Genomic DNA, 20,283 nt, shown 5'->3' on the forward strand with positions numbered 1-20,283 from the left:
GAGAGAGAGAGAGAGAGAGAGAGAGAGAGAGAGCTATGAGTGATTGAGGAGAACATCACCCATGTGGGTGTTGCGGGCTTATCATAAATTTAATCTTGTGAAGTTGTGAACTGTTGCCTTAAAGAGTTAAGTCTAGTGAGCTTATTCTAGTAAAGACCCTAACAGTTAAGTAAGTAATTGAATGTGATCTATAGTAACTAAGCTAATATTAACGCATAATAATAATAATAATAATAATAATAATAATAATAATAATAATCAGCCGTAACATAAAAGTATGCACTGATTTACCCATAATTTTTTTATATTAATTTCCCCTTTTTTTAATAGGCCCGTCTCAAAACAGGCCCTTAGTGGTGGCTATGGCCCGACCTACTTTTGGGTCGGCCTTGGTTGAGCCGAAAAACATATGAGGTAGTCGATATATGGAGACTTTCGATTGTCAATATAGAACGGTCGGAGTCCTAAGGGTCTGGTAGACGAGCCTCAAATATGAATTTTAGACTTAGGATAAATATATTAGCTTGTCAAATACGGGGACATGATATTTACCAACTGATTTGAAAATTGTGGACCCGTATAACCTAACCAATCACAGAAATTTGAATATTCAATGGATTCATTACTAATAAAGTTGAAACTATAAAAAGTTTCATGATGTAAAACTTGAACAAACTCATTCCAAAATAAAAATGCAACAATGTTGTTTCAAACAAGAGAACAAAACTTCGGATACTCACCACATTTCAATAAACAAAACATAACCTCACACAACGTTAATAATATCGAAGTGAGATAGATAAAAACATAAAAACCACTTTAAAAACAGGAAGTTATGAACCGTCTACTCTTTCTTTCCTCATTAGCATCCAAACCGGACCATGGGCTTGACCTAGTAGGCGGCATGATCCGACCATCCACAAACAATGAGTTAGAAGAATCCCTAAAAGGTTGAGCTAACGTGAGCTCATCGGCTCCATAAACAAGAGGACTATGTTGGCCTCGTCTATGATCTTGAGCTGCTCTTCTTTCCACTTCTAGAAAGTGACCGAGGGGTACAACGTTGTGTGTGGAGACGTCGATGATGTCACCATTGTCTCTTTGGCATAAACAAAAACAAAAACCAAAACACCAAGGTTTCGATTTAAGGTTAGTTTTTGTCTTGGGTTCTAAAGATAGTGTTTCGGATAACATTTTGCCTCTTCTTAGGGATCTTCTTGAGAGCTCTACAATGCTTGAAACACCCATGAGGTTGCCTAGAGTGATGCTCCTATCATGAAAGAAAGATCCTGCCGACTGCATGATGTATGATCTCATTTAATTTAGGTATCAATACTATTAATTGTCAACAAACATAAATTCTCGTAGCGTGCTACAATACCATTTGAATGTAGCACGCTATGAGAATTTGTTTGAATGTTTATTATTGGATTTAATTATGACCCAAATTTATTATTTTAGGCTAAAAGTTTTATATCCAAATTTTCTATTGGTGAAACAAAAATTAGCCTAAGAATTTTTGAACCCAGGTTAATCATTTTGGTAATTTTTTTTGAAGGTTCAAAAATTATGGGCTTAAGACTTTTGAACCATTATTATGGGTCGACCCATTTACAAGAATACAATTAACACATGAGGCTTAAAGTTTATAAGACATACTAAAAGATAGAAAATATGGTATTAGAAATATTAAGTGAAAAAAATTATGTCCGTTTTCTTTCACACATTTATGATAAAGAAGATATCCATCTTGTTATAAAAAGAAGTTGTTTCCTCCTACTCAATTGATTTGGGATGTTACATACAATTAAAAAAATGAAAGTCATGGTTTTGCTGCCGAAAGATCCCAAGGGACTCTAGAGGTCCTGTATGATGATTAGGCTGTTTTGTGTTTGCGATACAGTGCAACGAGTATTCCGTATTAGGTTTTTTTCGTGGATGATGTACTCGTTCGATTTTGCCTTCCTTATTTGTTTTGTTTCGTGTGGGTTTTCTTTCATTGTTTCAAGAGTGTTTTTATGCGGGATTAGTTGGTTCTACTCTTGATCTTTTGTGGGTCGAATAATCTTAAGTTCGTAGTTCATGGTTGTTTCATGTGTTTTTAGGTGTCATGTTTTATTTTCTTTATAGTATGTTAGAGCATTCTTAACCCATTCTCTAAAATTGTCAAACCCATATAATTTAGGGTAAATTTTAAGAAAACCATCAAAATCACCTTTCCAATCCATTCCCTATTATATGGATAGGGGTGTTCATCGGGTCAACCCGATCGGGTTTCGGGTTAATCGGGTTTTTCTTAAAAAATATCTAACCCGAAACCCGACCCTATTAAGGTTCGGGTTAGTCGGGTTCGGGTTATTCGGGTTTCGGGTTAGTCGGGTTCGGGTTATTCGGGTTTCGGGTTAGTCGTGTTGGGTTAGTCGGGCTAATCGGGTTGACCATGTTACTTAATAATTTGAAGTTGATTTTTATGTTTGTAACTCGTGGGTTGCAAAATTTCTCATTCCACTCAATATTCAATTTATTTCACAAGTAGCCATCTTATAATTACATATCGGCTTGTAAACGAACCAAACGGACATGAACAAAGGCATGCCCGTGTTTGTTCGTTTAACTTTAAACGTATACGATCACAAACACTTAATCAAACAAATATTTGTGTTCATGTTCGTTCGTTAAAAAATGAACATGTTCGTAATTTTTTATGATCATTCAGTTAAAATTTAAACGAACAGTTCACGAACATAAATGAACACAATTAAACAAAGATAAATGAACTTGAAGGAACATGTGCATACATTAACGAACGCAAACATACATAAACGAACATAAATGGACACATTTAAATGAACAGAACTATAAACATATTATGGTGATATAATTTCTAAATGCAAATGATATTTAATAATTTTCTATTGATATATGAACAAACGTGAAAGAATGAAAACAAACTTAAATGAATGATCATAAACGAGTGTTCGCGAACATAGATGAACGAGTGAAACATTTGTTCATGTTCGTTCGTTAATTTTTAAAGAACTTCCAGTCTAACGGTTCATGAACAAGTAGAAGAATAATTAACTACTTTATAAAACTTTCAGTATTGACTTTTTGGTGTTTATTTCACACTTTTATTATTGTATATAAAGTAAAGAATCCTCACTAATCGGGTTATTCGGGTTAACCCGAAACCCAATTATTTTTCAAAAATAAACCCGAAACCCGACCCTATTAGAAATTCGGGTTATTCGGGTCAACCCGAATAACCCAATTATTACCTTTTGACCCTATTTAACCCGACCCTAATTAACTTATTCGGGTTCGGGTCGGGTCGGGTTAATCGGGTTTGGGTATTTTGGACACCCCTATATATGGATGAGTTATATGACAACAAAAGTAAGTCCCTAAATATAGAGACTCGTTTTTTTATCCATACCATATAATATATCACATATCTCCCAATCACCATTTACTACTTCCTCCGTCCCATTTTAAGTGTCATAATTTGAATTTTCAAGTCTTTCTTGTTTAACTTTGACCGACAATATTTTTGTTTGTGCTATATAATACTTGATGAAAATTATATCAATGTAAAATACATTTAAAACCCAATCCATTCATATATTTTACATCAAGTATTATATAATACAAACAAAAATATTGTCGGTCAAAGTTAAACAAGAAAGACTTGAAAAATCAAATTAGAACACTTAAAATGGGAGGGGGGAGTATATAATAAGACAAAAGAGAAAAAAAATAATAAAGAATTAATTTATAGATATGAATAGGGAATAGAATGTGAAAGAATTTTGAAAAATGATAGATAAATTTATTGAATGATGTTTTTTAGCTAAATTATAGGAAAAATATATAGAATAAGGTGTGAATGCTCTTAGAAGTTTAAAGACTCGTATACAAATCATATTAAACGGTATAAGTTTTATTATCTATAATCACAATAAGATGTAAATCAAATTATTTACCAACAAATTAGCCTTAATAAGCGCTAACAATAACATCACCTCGTTTTCATAAAGAAAAGGAGATTTAATTATTATTTTTCAAAAAGAATATGAAAAGAAAGTTTAATTATTATTTTTCAAAAAGATGGCCACGATTTCCCAAAAATGTGATAATTCACTTATCTCAAGGTATATAAGTATTTAATCATCTACTTCAATGTTGCACCATAAGAAGACATGGCCAAATGATCCAAACTATTAAGAGCTAACAAGACAAACTTAATTACACAGTTACTTATCCTTTCTAATGAAATGTGTTATTGTATAGAATTGCAACTAGTATTTTCTGCGTTAATGGTTGTACCTCAACATGAAAAGTAAGAATATATAGTTTACTTTCTCATGGCAATGATCACATAAATACTTTTTTTTTCATGATTCTAATCAAGTCTTTTAAATAATTGTTGGTCATGAATTTGCAAATTTCAGCTAACATGGCACATAGATTTTATTGTTTACCTTGGACAATATCATTTTCTACAAGAAAAGACAATAATTTATCAAAATTAATATAAAATCTAGGAGGGTGTCAAGATTCTACAACATATACCACTAACATCTAGCAGGTTTATGTACGGACAAGGTCACAAGACATGTTATATCCTTCTACATGTGGATCACATAACTTATAATCCATTATCACATACATTTGGATCAATCAAAATAAAAATAAAGATTGACAGAACTAAAAAAAAAACCATGTGATTATGTGTTACATGATCGACTTATCTATCACAACAAGAATGGTTTTGTGTTTCTCGTCTATCCGTGTCCGAAACATATAACTCGTCTAATCTTGTCCGAGACATATAACTTAACTAATATGGTGCGCGACTAATAATTCAGGTGTGCTATGTGTGTTATGATTATATGCGTGACATCATGGTTTTTTTATGGGTGTAAGCATATCATGCCGTTCGTAAGCTAGTCGAAATTCAGTGGTGAAACCAAATTGTTTTAACCGGAGGTTAGTCATAAGGCCCTCTTCTCTACCGGCTAAGCTCAAGGGTCCTTTTTTTTCGAACTGTTTGTTTCGTTGGTAATGCACACCCCCTAACACCCAAAGGACCCGGGTTCGAATCTCCCAGAGAGAGGGACCTCTCAACCCAAAATGGTATTATTTTGCCTCCGCAGAGTCTCCAACCCAGGCCAACACCCGGGCGGGAACCTCGCAAGCGAGTAAACCCTCCCACCTCCGACCAGTTGGGCTGGACATCATCGGCTAAGCTCAAGGGTCCTAATCATGCTTTTTCTAAAAAAATCTCATATTTTATATTTAATAATTCAATAAATTCTAGTGGTCGAGTGGTAAGTGGACCATCTTGGCCCCCCTTTGGTTCTACCGTTGTCAAAATTTGCTCTCTAAAACTTAATCAATCCTAAGCTTGAGCTTATATTGGAGCTCTATAATAAATGAGCTTGAAGTCGAACTTCACTTATCAAGTTCGACTATAATCACAAACGTAAACAAACTATATGTTTACCTAAAAATTAGTAGGATATGTAAAATTAAAAAATAACTAAATAGTGCGTGTGTGATTTTTTTTTTAAATAAGTATAATTATAGATAAAACTCGAGCTTCACAAAATTTCTCTAAAGACAAATGTGCTCCCACTATAAGTCTATGATAAAACATTTAAACCCAATTGCCACTAACTCACAAAACCTATTTACAGAACATATTTCAATATTCCATCATCAATTTATACACTTTTATCTCCAAAAACAATCATCCTATAAGAAGTACTTGTGTAACATCCAATAACAAATGTACATTTTTTACTTTATTAATGATTTAAATCTAATTAAATTCAAAAAATAACTAGCACTTTTTAAGAAAACACTACATTCAATAGATTCAAACAATTTATAATGTATTCCTAAACAATAACATTATATTATTAAAAAAATTCAAAACCAAATTATCAAATGAAACGTACCTCAGTGTCTAAATCTGTAGTAGAAGAATGTGATGAAGATGATGGAGAGCCACTGAGTAGAGTACTGAATGAAACAGCTCTTAGATTCAAAGGCTGCAACCCTAACGGCCATCCACCTTCTTCAACCTGTAGTTAAAACAATCATGTCAAGAACCTTAGCCATAAATTACGGTCACATGGGGTTTGTACCTGTTGAGCCATGCATGCACCTGCAAGAGGTGTACCGGACTTGATTAGGTTGTTGGTGCAGTTTGTGTTTGTTTGAATGTGGTTAATATGTGTGGAAGGGTCAAGTCATATGATGTTGGTGGGTTAGGATTTAAAGGGTAAAAAACAAAAGAGGTTCAAGTTTACAACACATGGTTTTTCTGGCTTAAAGAGTAAAGAGAACAAAACATGATGAGGGTCAAAAAGAGGGTCTCACCACTTATCATTGCACTTCACCATACATTTAATCACTAGTTTAATTTTATAGATTATGTAATTATATTTATTTGGTTTGATTAACACCGCATTAGGTGGTTTGTTGCCTTAGGGAGTACGACGTGAAACAATAAACACAGACGTGGAAGAGAGGGAAAGGAGGTAAAGGCCATAGGTCGTCCATGGGTGAAGAAGTCGAGTTATAAGAGAGGATAAGAGAAAAGGGCACAATCAAATGACTTTGGAGTGTGAAATTAATGTGTGTTTTATTTGGGTTAAGTAGAAGTCCTTGAACTTATGCGATTCTGATACTTTAAATAGTATTAAGTAATTTTTAATAACACCCAATATCGATATTATCATGATATGATAGTACTTAGATTTGTAAGTTTCGTAGAATTTATATATGCTTGGATGAATCTGAATTATGTGTGATATTCACTTTTAGATTAAAGTACTTCGTGTCTAAACAAATTAATAATTGAGTTAGACATATAGCGTTATACCTAAAAACGAGAAGTTCTTTAAAATTTTAATGAAAATTGATTGATTGAATTAGACCTGATGATCCTTTATATATCGGTTTCACCATTACAATGGTTGTGGTGTAATCGTCGCAAAGCTTCATAAACAGTTATGTAGTTAAGGTGTAGTCACCATAGTAACATTGGCATCAGGATTTCCATTCGATAGTAAACTTGGTAAAAACCGAAGTTCTAAGATCGTACCTAATACAAAATGTTACTGCATCTCATTTGTTATCTAGCTTACTAGCTACCGTATACAAAGTAGTTGCCGTTTGAACAAGTTGTTACTTTAGAACAAAGTTGCTACCGATCTTTAGTAACCAAGTTGTTGCCGAGCAGTAGCAATTTCTCACTTATTTCCGGTAATGTGTTTTTTTCCATGCAACCTCTTACCATCCAATCATCCATACCAATCTGTTGATGATGCGTTTCTGATGAAGTGCAACCCCTGCTAGCTAGGAGCGTTGCCCCTTGGAACTCACAAGGGGACATCCCTGGACTCAGTTAGGACACTGCCCAAAATCGCCAAACAATAGTTTCCTTTGAATACCCTCGAAAACTATATTTACATTGAACGAATGTGTACTAACACCTCCTAGATGGTATTAAAGTTTATTGTAATTTTTCATTTGGTGAATAAGTAAAGTGTTCTCTAAACGGTAGGTGCACAACTTTTGTACCTTTTAACCTCATGAGAAACTTTTTGTGATAATATCGACACGATAAAATGTACCAAATAATTACTAAAATATTCTGCTATCCCATTTATTTATTATTCTCATTTTTTTAGGAGAGTTGGCGAGGAAAAGACATAAAAAGGATCCAATAAAGGAATGCACTTTTGTGTGTGGAATTCTTTTTGTAGGGTATCCATATTACATATTAATGTTATATGGTGGGGAGAGTGACATATATATAAGCATTTTGGCTCATTTTTTTATATAATTTGTATGGTTGTTGTTCAATCTTGATGAGATACGATCTAATTATATCATTAGGCGTGAAGCAATTGTGGGCAAGATTTGTGTGTGTGTGTTATTTTTTTCTTTTTCATTAAGTAATGAATTCTTATTTTTATATAGAACTCTTTATTCTTTCTGACTTCTGAGTTATTAAAAGATGGATTAAAAGATCATGTTTCATCCTTTCTGATTAAAAAAGTTTGATATTTTAATGACATGCCATCATGTGAACTCAACTATATGATATGTTTTCACAACATTTTGGGCTTTTGGCATGAAAACCATATATTTTGTTAAGTAACTATAAATCAATCACAAAACCAACTGAGTATTTGATTTAAGCAGGAAAATATCCATATTCGAATAACTTTAGGTCAAAAATATTTGATATATCTGAAATGAATAAATTAATAAATGCATTGACATAATATAATATCGTATTTTAATGGTTAAGAGTTTAAATTCCGTGTACAACTAATTCCATTTTATCCATCACTTACACCCTGTTCTTGAGTTTTTTAAAAGGAAATGAAAACTAAAAATAGTTAAAAAATGAGTGTTCTTGAGTTTTTTAGGATGGAAAGTAAATGAATAGGAGGAGTTAGGAGGGATTAAATTAATGTATTTTCCCAATAAGTTATCCTTTCAAATATGGGATGATTACTAAGGATAACTATTTTTTAACATAGTTATCATTTCATTTCCTCTAATTTCCTTCCAACTAAAGAACACACTTAATTAAAAAAAATTTCATTCCCTTCCCTTCCCTTTCTTATCCTTCCATCTCCTTTCCTTTTCTTTCCTGGTTAAAAAACTCAAGAACAAGACGTTATGGCCTAGTGGTAGGAGGTTTGGGTTCTCTAGTACAGACTCAAGTTCGAATCTCACTTGTGTCATTTTTGGGCAACAAGGGATTTGAGTTAAGCCTTGTGAAGAGGTTGTCAGTTTGAACTCTGAGCCCAGTGGGTTGGTGTTACGCCAGATATTTCAGCTCTTGTGGTGACCAACACTGTCAAGTGGCAGTCGGCAGTATAGTTTCTCGGGGGAACGCTCAAGCCAAACTCTAAAGTCAATGTGGGCCCAGTTAAGACAACATAGTTTGACCATAATGAAACATCGGGGGCTCTCCAAATTTTGAGAGGGTGGGATATCCTAAATTCCATTTTAATATTTGGGCTTTTCATCCTCGCTTTTGCTTATGGGCTAGGACATATGGCAAGGCCCCATAGCTTATGGTAAGGCACCATAACTTTTCTTATTTCAGGATAGTGGCCCAAACTTCATCAGACACCACAAGCCCATCTCACCCTGAGGCCTGACTAACACACGGATTACGGATATCTACACACCTACGGTGTATGTGCTACGAAAATTACACGGCACATCCAAACCGGATCAATTTGAAAGCATTTCTGAAACCGGTTCGATCCGATATGATTCACCAGTTTAAAATCGATTTGAATATGTATAACTTGAAACTGGTTCCAAAACCAGTTGGAAAAAAAATTAGTTATATAAAGTGTTCAATCTTTCATGTAATCAGTTCCTGCTTAATCCGATCCGATTTGGTTTTCCACTAGAAACCAGCTTCTATTCCGATCCAATTTTTCCTTCCTTTGGCTTGATCCGAAATGGTTTTAAAAACGATCCAATTTGGTCCAAAAACCGGTCTGTGCACCTTTATCAAAAGATCAAAAAAAAAAACTAATGTTTTCTGAAGTAAACAAATTTTCACATTATCATCAACTTGTATATTTATTTTTTATAATCACATTATTTATTTTGATAAATATTATATAAATAAATCTATTTAATATGAAATTTCTAACTTTTATCAAGTAGTTTAAACATAATTTTAATCATATTATTATAAATTTATAACTTTATATACCAAGTTTATATAGTTATAAATCTTATAAACTTTTATAGGTTTTTTTATATAATATGAGATTTACAAAAACAACTTTAAGATTTATTAAAAAGGAAATGAAAAATATATATAAGAGAAGAACAAGATGAGTTCCACCCCCATTCAACCAATTATATTTTTTTAATATCAAGTTAAACCACAACACTGTTATTAAAATATTAATTGGTAAAAGCCCAATACATACTTGACAGTGACGTGACATTTTACTAACCAAACCACTACACGCAGTCGAGATACCCTTTTATTATGTTCAACTACCCTTTAATCAAGGATGGATCAAACTCACTTCTCGGATTATTGCTATTTTGCACCATAACAAAAACCTAGAAGTTGGCATTGGGTATTTGTTTTATTCCAATGCAGGCAAAATGGGTATATTGGACTCTAATGTTTAACCGTATATACTTCATTCATTGCTTTACTAAATTCCTTTTCTCTCTCTCTCTCTCTCTCTCTCTCAACACATACTATGTCAATAATTTTCATGTCATAACATAACATTATTTATTGAGAGAAAAATATAACAGATGTATATCATTAGCTTTTTGATCAACTGTGTAGGGTATGTACATAAAAGAGAAAAAAAAAACATCAAACTAATTTGTTCATACTTGTTCTTATACTTATTAGGCACAAATGTGTGTGGTATATCATTTAGCTTTTATGCTTTATTTTAGTGTGTTAAAGGCATTGCATATTTAGGAGAAGCAATATACAATGCACTAAGTTCAACCATAAGTCCATAACGGATCAGGATCATGAGAGAATTTTTTTGAAATTAAGAACCATGAGAACCATTTTGGATCACAAAAAACCCAAAAATAAAAAAAATTATAAAATAAAAAAAACATAAAAATGAAAAAAGTAAAAAAACCAAAATTCTTATTTTAACATCCCGGATTCATTAAAAAAAACAACTCGGTTTAGCCAGATTATATACACATATGTATAATATATACATATGGTAGGGTTAATGTAAAAAACAATATTTTTGTGAGAAGAATAAGAATAGATCTAGGCCCTTGGATCTATGATCTAGTGGTTGAGATTGATAGTTTCTAAATAATTGTATTGTTTCATATTTACATTGTATAGTGTTATATTTAGGTGGTTTTTTTTATTTTAAAGCTCTTCTCACATTTCTCACAACTTGTTTTTTATTTGAACTCTTTTCTATATACATATATGTACATTTAAATGATTTTTTATACACATGTGTATAATTTAAGATAAATGACACTGTACATATGTGTATATTACGTAACTAAAGATTAAATAAAATTATACATACGTGTATAGTACGGCGTTTATTTATTTATTTTTATTTTTTTTAATAAAACCGGAATGAAATATAAGAATTTTGGTTTTCTTACTTTTTAGAAATTTTTGTTATTTTTTGTTTTATGATTTTTTTAAATATTTTTTTCAAATGTGTTTTTAGTGCTTCAAAATGATTCTAAAGTTCTCAATTTGCAAAGAGTTCTCTTAGGATCCTTACCCAGTCCATAATTGTGTTGCATATAAATATGGACCCACTAATAACAAAGCCCATCAATTTTCATAAAAATGTTACCCCACCGGCCCACCCCAATCCCCAGCTAGGCCCATTAATATTCACATTTATTTAAAGATATATGGGCCTCACTTCATGTTTCAGATGACCGGATGTCATGTTCATAGTTGAATTTGCAAAATATAACCATTTACCTTTTGGAATCAAGATATTGTTTTTGGATTTGCCAATTTCAAATCATTTTTTTTTTTGATGATTAAACCAAATCTGTTTCGATATCACAAGTAAAAATGTAAACAATATAAGTGATTTATAGGGAAAGTTGTTTTAAGAGTAGTCTCCGTCAAACAACTTTACCTATAACCTATTGCTTAGCATAAGAATAGCTTATATCTGATTGGCACTTATTTGAAGCTTGCCGCTTTTTTTTTCTCAACGACATGGTTTATCAGTTCATGCATCAACCTATTAACAATGTCTAAGATACCGTAGTGTATCTTCAGAAATCAGAATCATATTATCATACGACTTTTTTTTATTAAGTGTCACTCAACTCTATACATTCTCGTGTTCATGGGTGCATTGTGTAAATTGGACCGCATGTGCAACTAGCTGATCAGTTGATATATGATTACGCCACAATCCTTTACAAAAATCTACATGCTACATAACTTACCTCGTTCTGATTTCCGACTTTCTATTTCGTGAATCAAAAGTTGTACAATCTAAAATTTTGAATTATAATGTGATATTCTTTGTTCAGCATATCTCAAAACAAATCTAATATTTCATGCGCCTATCCCAAACACTCGGGGGCCGACTTTCACTTTCTCTATGAAATAAGTGTTGGACACAACTTCAAGTCTTCAAGTTCATACTATATAAACAATCGACCCACCTTCATCTACAATTTTCATGATTCATGCTTCACATCGCTATTGTTGTTAAGATGTGCAATATGTGAATATAAAAAAAGTTACGGCTTAGAGTATAATGCATATTTCAGGTTAGGTTACATTTTCTATTGACACTTGATAGCGTTGTCTTTATACGACAATTCATTATACAAGTTTACAACTCTTTATTTTCTATAAATGTGACTCTTTATTTTCTATAAATGTGACTCTTTATATGAATTGTACGAATTAAAGAGAGACATAGAGAAAATGTGTGGTACATGTTTGTATTACTTGTAATTGAATAATTACGTTATAACAAAATACAAATAAATTAATACAGTAATAATTATGATATATTACGAGGTATCATAGTAATTAAGAAAATGCCATCACGTGAACTTTTTCTTCACTTCATATACTTCGCACTGTAAATGTTGTTTATATTCGTCCTTACATTGTATATTTCTATATACAACTTTCGTTTTGGGTTAGTTTAAGACTAATATGATAAATAATCAACTACTTTTATTTAATAAAAAGTCAAATCAAGAACAAAAGGATGGATAAATTAAATAATTAACGAATTTTAAAATATAATTAAAGTAGTAGTTTCATGTGATGAAACGTGAAAACAAAGCTGAAAAGTTGGAAGAGTGCATGCTACTCCTACCAATTTATTTTAATACGTCTTAAGCTTGATCCATTTTTATTTGAAAGCGGAAAGGCCGCAAATTTTATTGATATAAGAATTATATGTAACACTTCAATATAAAATAAGTTTTGAGTTAATAATATAATACCCTTTAATAAAGACATTACCGGCCTATAGCCTTGTATATCATTTCTACAGGATGAATCACGGAGACTTTTTAGAACAAACCAAGAACTAAATATGTCAACCCAACAACTAAAGCATGTTAAAGATCTAAAATCTATTTAAAAGCTAGATATTTTTAATTAGAAAGTTAAATTAGATTATTTACTTATATATAGAAAATCTAATAAAAGATATCATAAATTTTTCTATGTTGTATAAAAAGCATGTGGCTCACTCAGGAAAAAAAAGGACCAAAACACCAATAAACTCTTATAAAAGTTGTTTGAATTATAATTTTATACTTAAAACTTTGAAAAAATGTTCAAATCGGTTATATTATAAGTTATAACACCGGTGTACAATTATAATATGACATTAGAATTTAGAAATTATATTCATTGTCTGTTGGTGCACGCCTAGACTTTGTAATGGTGAGCAAGAAAATTAAAAAAACCATTCAGAAACCGAAAAACTGTAAAATCCAAACTGAAAAAACCGAAACGAAATAAAAACCGACGGTTGGGTTTTATGTTGTTATAAAAACCGAACTAACGGTTCGGTTTTGGTTTTCCATGTAATAAAAACCGAAAAAACCGAACCAAACCGAATTCCTAAATTTTACTTTTTTTATTTTAAGTAATTTATAAAAATTAAATAAATATGTAAATTAAATATTTTTGGTCAAATATATAATAGTCTATTAGTTAACAATGAACAAAATTATTTATATTTAAATTCATTACTTTTTGCAACTTTTTATTTTCTGTCTCAAATTTTCAAGCTCAAATGGCAAAAACCGAAAAAATCAAAAACGAACCGAAACCAATTTTTTTTTAACCGAAATAACCAAAACCAAACGGTTTCAAAAAATCCCAAAACCGGAGTTTTGGTTTTCAGTTTGGTTTTAGCCTAAACCCCCACCGAACCGTACTACGCACAACCCATCAAGAATGGTTATGTTTTTCACTTTTTTGTGTGGACTGTTTATTTTTCTCCAACATATTTAATTGTTTTTAATGAAAATGAGTCCCACAAATCTAGGATGGCCCTCCCTCATATAATACTTGTTCACCTTCCTTTCCATTTATTTTTAAAGGTATGTATGTAAACATCCTCATGCGTATTCACAAATTATTTGAGTGATCAGTCTGTCAGAATGTCATATATATGCATGCATATACACATGGGCTACTCAACATGATTCCAAGCCTAAGTTCATTTAAATCTAGGCATATATATTAAGTAAAAATCTCACTTTTTATATGGAGTTAAAGTTAAAACAATAAACCAAATAACTTTTGGTTGATGGGAGGTTAAAATTTGTATATATCTTATGTTATAGGTATGTATATGTTCCAGCACTATACATAAAGAGCGTAACATTGAAACGTATGTTGACTTATATTGAGTTTGTTAAACTGATGGATCTCCTAAGGGATGTAATGAATCTAGTGATACCAGTAAAAACTTAAAAGAATGGAATTTGTCACAAATTCAATATCATATTATTTAGCTCACAAGACACTATATCTTTTTTAAACGCTTAACAAACACACTATTTAATTTTACTTCTAAGTCAATAGATTTGTCCACCATAGACTTGTGCTTTCAACCACATGGGGTGTCCACCTTTAGTACACGTCTTTATATCGTTAGACTATAAGCCCTTTAGTATAAGACATTATATCCATGCATTATATTTCCAGATTATATATTATTTACAATAAAGAAATTAGTTAATTTGAAATCCTTGAAACAAATTCAAACAAATTATTGTTTTGTAAGATTTATCGATCACCTATGAGAGCAGTGGATGATAATAAATCGTGATTGGTCTTTTGGATCAATAACATATCCTAATCATGTAAAATCAACCGATCGATATGAAACAGTACGTATGTTGTTTGGGTGTTTTTAGTTGTTTATTTTTGGGTTAAATCCGAGGTTTCGAGTACTCAGTTTTCATGTTATTGTTAAGTTGTATGTAATTCTTTTGTACTTTCTAGTTTCCCGTTGATTGTGAAAAAATAAAATATAATTTGACTTTTAAAGTAGATATAGATAAAGAACATGCTTCTTGGTTTTCACCCATACATACATAGTGATGGGATATTCTCTCATTTTATCAACATCTACGATCTACCCTTTCTTAGATAGTAACATGCATGCATCAATCCATCTACCTAATTAACTACTGATTATTCACAAATTAATTAAACAAGTTAAGACTTGTAGTTTAGCATTTAGCAACCACCTCACATTTATCAAATAAATTATTTATACCTATTACAATCACCCAACCTGGCCTATGCACCTTCCCTCTAATTAACTACAACAGTTTTCTTATTATGCAGACGGCACCGGTAGAGTAAAATTATTAACTAATTGTTTAATACAACGTTTAAAAAATATTATCAATACAAAACCAACAAATAAAGTAATCAGTAAAAAGGTGATTGGTGATATAATTTTTGGAGTGCCTTTGAATTTTAACCATCGTATATAACACAGTTTAGTTTTGTAGGTAGTTGAAAATCAGTAAAAAGATTAAAGAGGTTCTCCATGAGCCCAGAAGCGAAGTTTAGTTAGGGCCCGGGGTGGTTCCTCCTCCCTGTTTTTTTGCGCAATAGTGTAAGTTTACCGGTTTTCGTCTAAAAAATTTTTATATGTAGCGTGAATTTAGTTGTTTTCGACCGAAAATTTGAGGCCCGGCCCCCAATCGTTTGTGAATTTTTGTATACATTTTGAGTCTGCCCCCAGTGTCTTAGTCCAAGCTTCGCCACTGCATGAGCCCATCATAATTAAGAAATTTTCTTTGTGCTACAAAATTCAGGTTCATACAATCATGCATAATCAACAACAATGGAATTAAAACAATCCACATAATTATCTACACAATTTAACAATTAATCTAAATTTCCAACAAAATATAAAGCTATATCAGTTGTAACTTGTAGATAGTTAAATACCATGAAATTAAAACAATTCACATAATTCTCTACACAATTATGGTTACGATAAATTAAAGTAAAATAAAATAAATTAATCTATTAAAATATATAAAGGATAAGATGTTAGACACTTAGACTATGTTGATGAGCCAATGGTGACATCACCTGCTTTCTTGACTTTCTTTGCTCGGTCACCGGCGCCAAGATTTCCCGCCATAATATCATCACCGGCGACAAATTCCGGCGGTACACACATTGCATTAAACACCACCATCAAGTCCACGGATATTCTCTGAATATTCGGTGTCTTTCTCTTATTATTATTCTTACCTTTGGAAACTGATCTTGGTTTTCTAGGTGCTGGTGGACACGTGGCAGGTACCGGAATTCTGTGATCTGATGACGTGGGAGTTGTGGGCTCATCGTTGTTGAGTTCTTGAACGGAAGAAGATGGTAGTTTGATTGACAAACATGAGATGTTTTCATGTTCTTGTTTTTTAGTACTATGTTGTTGGTTGTCGGAGTTCATGGTTGCCGGAGTCGGCGCTGACCTGAGTATTATTATTATTGTGGCTCTGAAAACAAGGCGAATTGAGAATATGGGTGTGGATGTGAAAGATGGAAAGAGAGAGGTCTGTCGTATATGAATGAATGAATTATGAATGTGTGTCTTACAATATTGTGGACCAGTTTTATAACTCTTTATGCCTTTTATTTTCAGGAAGAATAGTATTATTTGAATATACAAATTTTGTTTTGCTAAAAGATAATTTATGGACATCGTACCTTTTTTCCAAAAACTTCACCGATATGCCCCGCCCTGTATAGGGCTATACGTGGGCGATAGAGCCCCCGTATAGTCTTATACAGGGACCCGATACGGCCCGTATAGCACTATACGAGGTATATAGAGCGGCGTGTGGGTGTCTCTAGTGGGACCCATAAGATATTATCGAATTTTAAAGATTTTATAAATCCTATATAGTTTGTATCCTTTTGTAATTATAAATACAATTCCATACAAATTATAGACTTATAGTTGATCACTAATAATAAATCCTTTTAAAGACAATACAATTCCAAACAAACTTAGAAGTTGATCCACCTCATAACATAAATTAAATAGTTTGTATTCACTTGTGAAGTAGAGAATTTTGTAAACCAAATGAGTACTTTTAGATGGTGACTATATGTACGTAGTGTGAGAGTGAGAAAAAAATAATATAGTTATTTAACAGTTATACAATATTGCATATCTATGTGGTTTTTATGATCTTTTTCTTTTTTATGTAAACTTGATTGTGAGACAAATAATCGTTTACCCTAAACTTGGAGTGCATTGAAATTTGTCTATAACTTTACAAAGTTTAATTCCTTTAAAAACATAATTTATTACAAATTAAAAGATATTTATTATTGGAAAAAAGTGGTGTTAATACACCTGGCATAGCGAACACAGAAGCAGTCTAATTCGGCGAAGGATCCAATGCAATACAATAAACACAAAAAACAAACACAAAGACACATGTACCCTCTACACAGACATTTTTAAACCTATTTTACTTTAGTTTTACAAACACAGTCCCTGTACTTTGTTTATATCAAAGTGCTACCCACATGTTTCATCATTCAAATGATGTTGCAACGAGCCACCCCTCGAAGAACCATGTGCAGGGCGCAGAGGGCCGGCCCATAGGGGTGACGGGGTGGTCGACGGCCACAGGCCTGATACCCCGTTAGGCCCGAAAATTATTTTTAAAAAAATTTATATTTATTTTATTAAAATCAATATGTATATTTAATGTAATGACCATTGGCTTAGTCTAATGGCAAAAGGGTATTACTCTCAACCAAAAAGTTGTGGGTTCTGATCTTATTTGAGTCATGTTTAATTCTATTTTTATACAATTCAAATTATAACCAAGTAAACCCATATAAAAATTTAATTGTTTAAACCAACAAAATACCTCGTTTTAATTAAGGCCTAAAAAAATTTCGCCTTCGGCCCAAAACTTTTTTTGCTTTCTCGGAGCCGGGTCTGACCATGTGTGAACGAGTTTGGGAACGATAAGATAAAGTAGGTGATAAGTGAACGTGTGAAGGTGAGCGGATCGCTACATCACTTCTATTAAAGCATATGTTAGAATAGCCATCAATCAGTTATTAATGTAAAATTTAAAGTAACATAGTGATAACAACTATTTTTCTTTGATTGCATAGTTACATGATACGATGCGGTTGTTATATCGTATAACAATATTTACAATTAACATGATACAATGAGCTTGTCTATCATTTAACAACTCATTGAGATATATTTAATTTGAGTCAGGTTGAACTTACCGTACATGTTTAAAGAAATGCATGATACGATAAAAAAAATATTGGATAATGTTTAAATAGTTAAAACTAGAAGACCAACTCCATGCATTTTACCATTAGCTATTCTAAATCATATGTGTAGTCCAACTTATATTAGCTATAGGTTTAAGCAAAATATAAAAGTTACATATCATAAAACCTTACATCATGTCTGGTTTTTAAGACGTTGTCTCGAGTATTAACTACAAACAAAACTATTCGGTACGGATTTGAAAATCATAATCCAATCGAAAGTTTTAAAAATTAGGTAATTAGACTACTTTGGGGTGTCAAAGTCATTGACTGTTTATATTGGTCCGTAACTGTAAATTTGAAAAACGTTAGGGGTGCGCCATTGCATTATATTATGTTTGATGGATTTGCAAACTCTTATCTTTTATTCTTATTTCTTTATCTATTTTGTTTGCTTTTTGGGTGATCTTTACACATTTTAGTGAATCTTTTCACGTGCTTTTCCCATAAATCATATGCCCGTTAGTTTTAGGTCAATACTTATTTCATAGATCTTACTCGTCCAACTAATGATCATCATCAAGAAATAGGTTAATAATATGTGAGATAACTTTTTTTATTTCGTGATTCTTAATAAAAAGTAATAATCATGAAATAAAAAAGAGTTCTTATTATATGCACAATATTACTTTATTAGATAACTTTAGTCAGATAACTTTATAATTTTAATTTCTATGCCATTATATTGCTTATCATAAATTTGAAAATAAAAATAAAAAAAGGAAGGGGGAAAATATGTCATAATTACTAATTTTTATGCTTATGTTTGTGTTATGCATGGTTACTTGAATCATTTTGTTACCATAATATTACTTCAACAATCATGTGATGTTGTCAATGGAGAAACAATTTGTTGTTAATACTTAATATTAATATTGATGATGATTTAAAGTTAGCTTAAAACATAAAAAAAAGATTTGACTTTCTTCATTGGGCATGCTTGTTGTAATTCTTTAAATTACTTTATTTATTACATATGGAGTATTGCATACGTTTTCTTACCGGTCATAGTTTTTTTTTCCTATTTTTATTGTGTTACTCTTTTGGTCTTTCTGGTGTTCAATACATCATCTAAACAGGTAAAACCGTAAAACATATTGAATAGGTTATGGGTTTGGTTTAGTGGACACTGGACAACTTCAATATACTTTTAAATTGGTGTATTGCACGACGGCTGTTTGGCAGCCTCTCGTTGGTTCAAGTAAGAGGTTACCCCTGAATCAGTCAACATTATGTTTGTTTAGTTCATCAGAATGACATATTTTAATCGCGGTCTGTAAACCTCTTACCATTAAGCTTCAAACTGATGCTGAATTGAAATTTTACTCCTTTGCTCCTTCAGGTTCACATGTGTTCATAACCTTCAGTCGATCTGCAACTCACACACCACCTCCTCCACCACCACTCACCACCGCATAGGCGTACTCATCAGTTACTAGCTCAGAGTCTATTAACCATTTAGACATCTTAGTATCTTACTGATTCAACAAATAGTGGTGCACAAGTTGCCAAACAACCTATAAGTCAGACTGAAATATATTGTATGTGGATCCATTATTTTATTCTAGTAACATAATCTAACAAAACTAATAGTATATTCATTGTATAATTTAAGAAGTTTTCTCGTCACCTTCTTAATGTATATTTTTTTACACTTCACTTGTAGTTGTCTTGGTTTCTAAAAATGACTCCACGCAATTAATAGGTTACAATAACATACATCCTTAAAATTCTTAGGTAAATTCAACCCATGTCAAAAGGCTACCAGTTTGAGGGTTTAATGGGTCAAAACTGTTAAACCCAAATGTAATAACAATTTGGCTTAGTTTACTTTCAATATTTCTTTCAATGAGCTGAACTGATTTAGTCTGGTTTACATACAATAAAAACCATTAATAGCATAT

At 31.9% G+C, this 20,283-nt stretch overlaps 1 protein-coding gene across 1 annotated transcript; it reads right to left on the reverse strand.

Annotated features, from left to right (window-relative positions):
- Nucleotides 1-791: 791 nt before the first annotated feature.
- Nucleotides 792-6,236, reverse strand: LOC143569123 (uncharacterized protein At3g17950-like). Its single transcript, XM_077055108.1, has 3 exons — nt 6,153-6,236; nt 5,964-6,089; nt 792-1,296 (listed from the first exon to the last, which is right to left on the reverse strand). The coding sequence occupies exons 1-3, from the start codon at nt 6,162-6,164 to the stop codon at nt 820-822; spliced, it is 615 nt and encodes a 204-aa protein (XP_076911223.1). The 5' UTR covers nt 6,165-6,236; the 3' UTR covers nt 792-819.
- Between the last annotated feature and the right edge of the window lie 14,047 nt (nt 6,237-20,283).

This window comes from Bidens hawaiensis, unplaced genomic scaffold, assembly GCF_021521415.1.
Source record: "Bidens hawaiensis isolate Kalapana, Puna unplaced genomic scaffold, B.hawaiensis_p1.1 tig00024338_1, whole genome shotgun sequence".
Lineage (NCBI taxonomy): Eukaryota > Viridiplantae > Streptophyta > Magnoliopsida > Asterales > Asteraceae > Bidens > Bidens hawaiensis.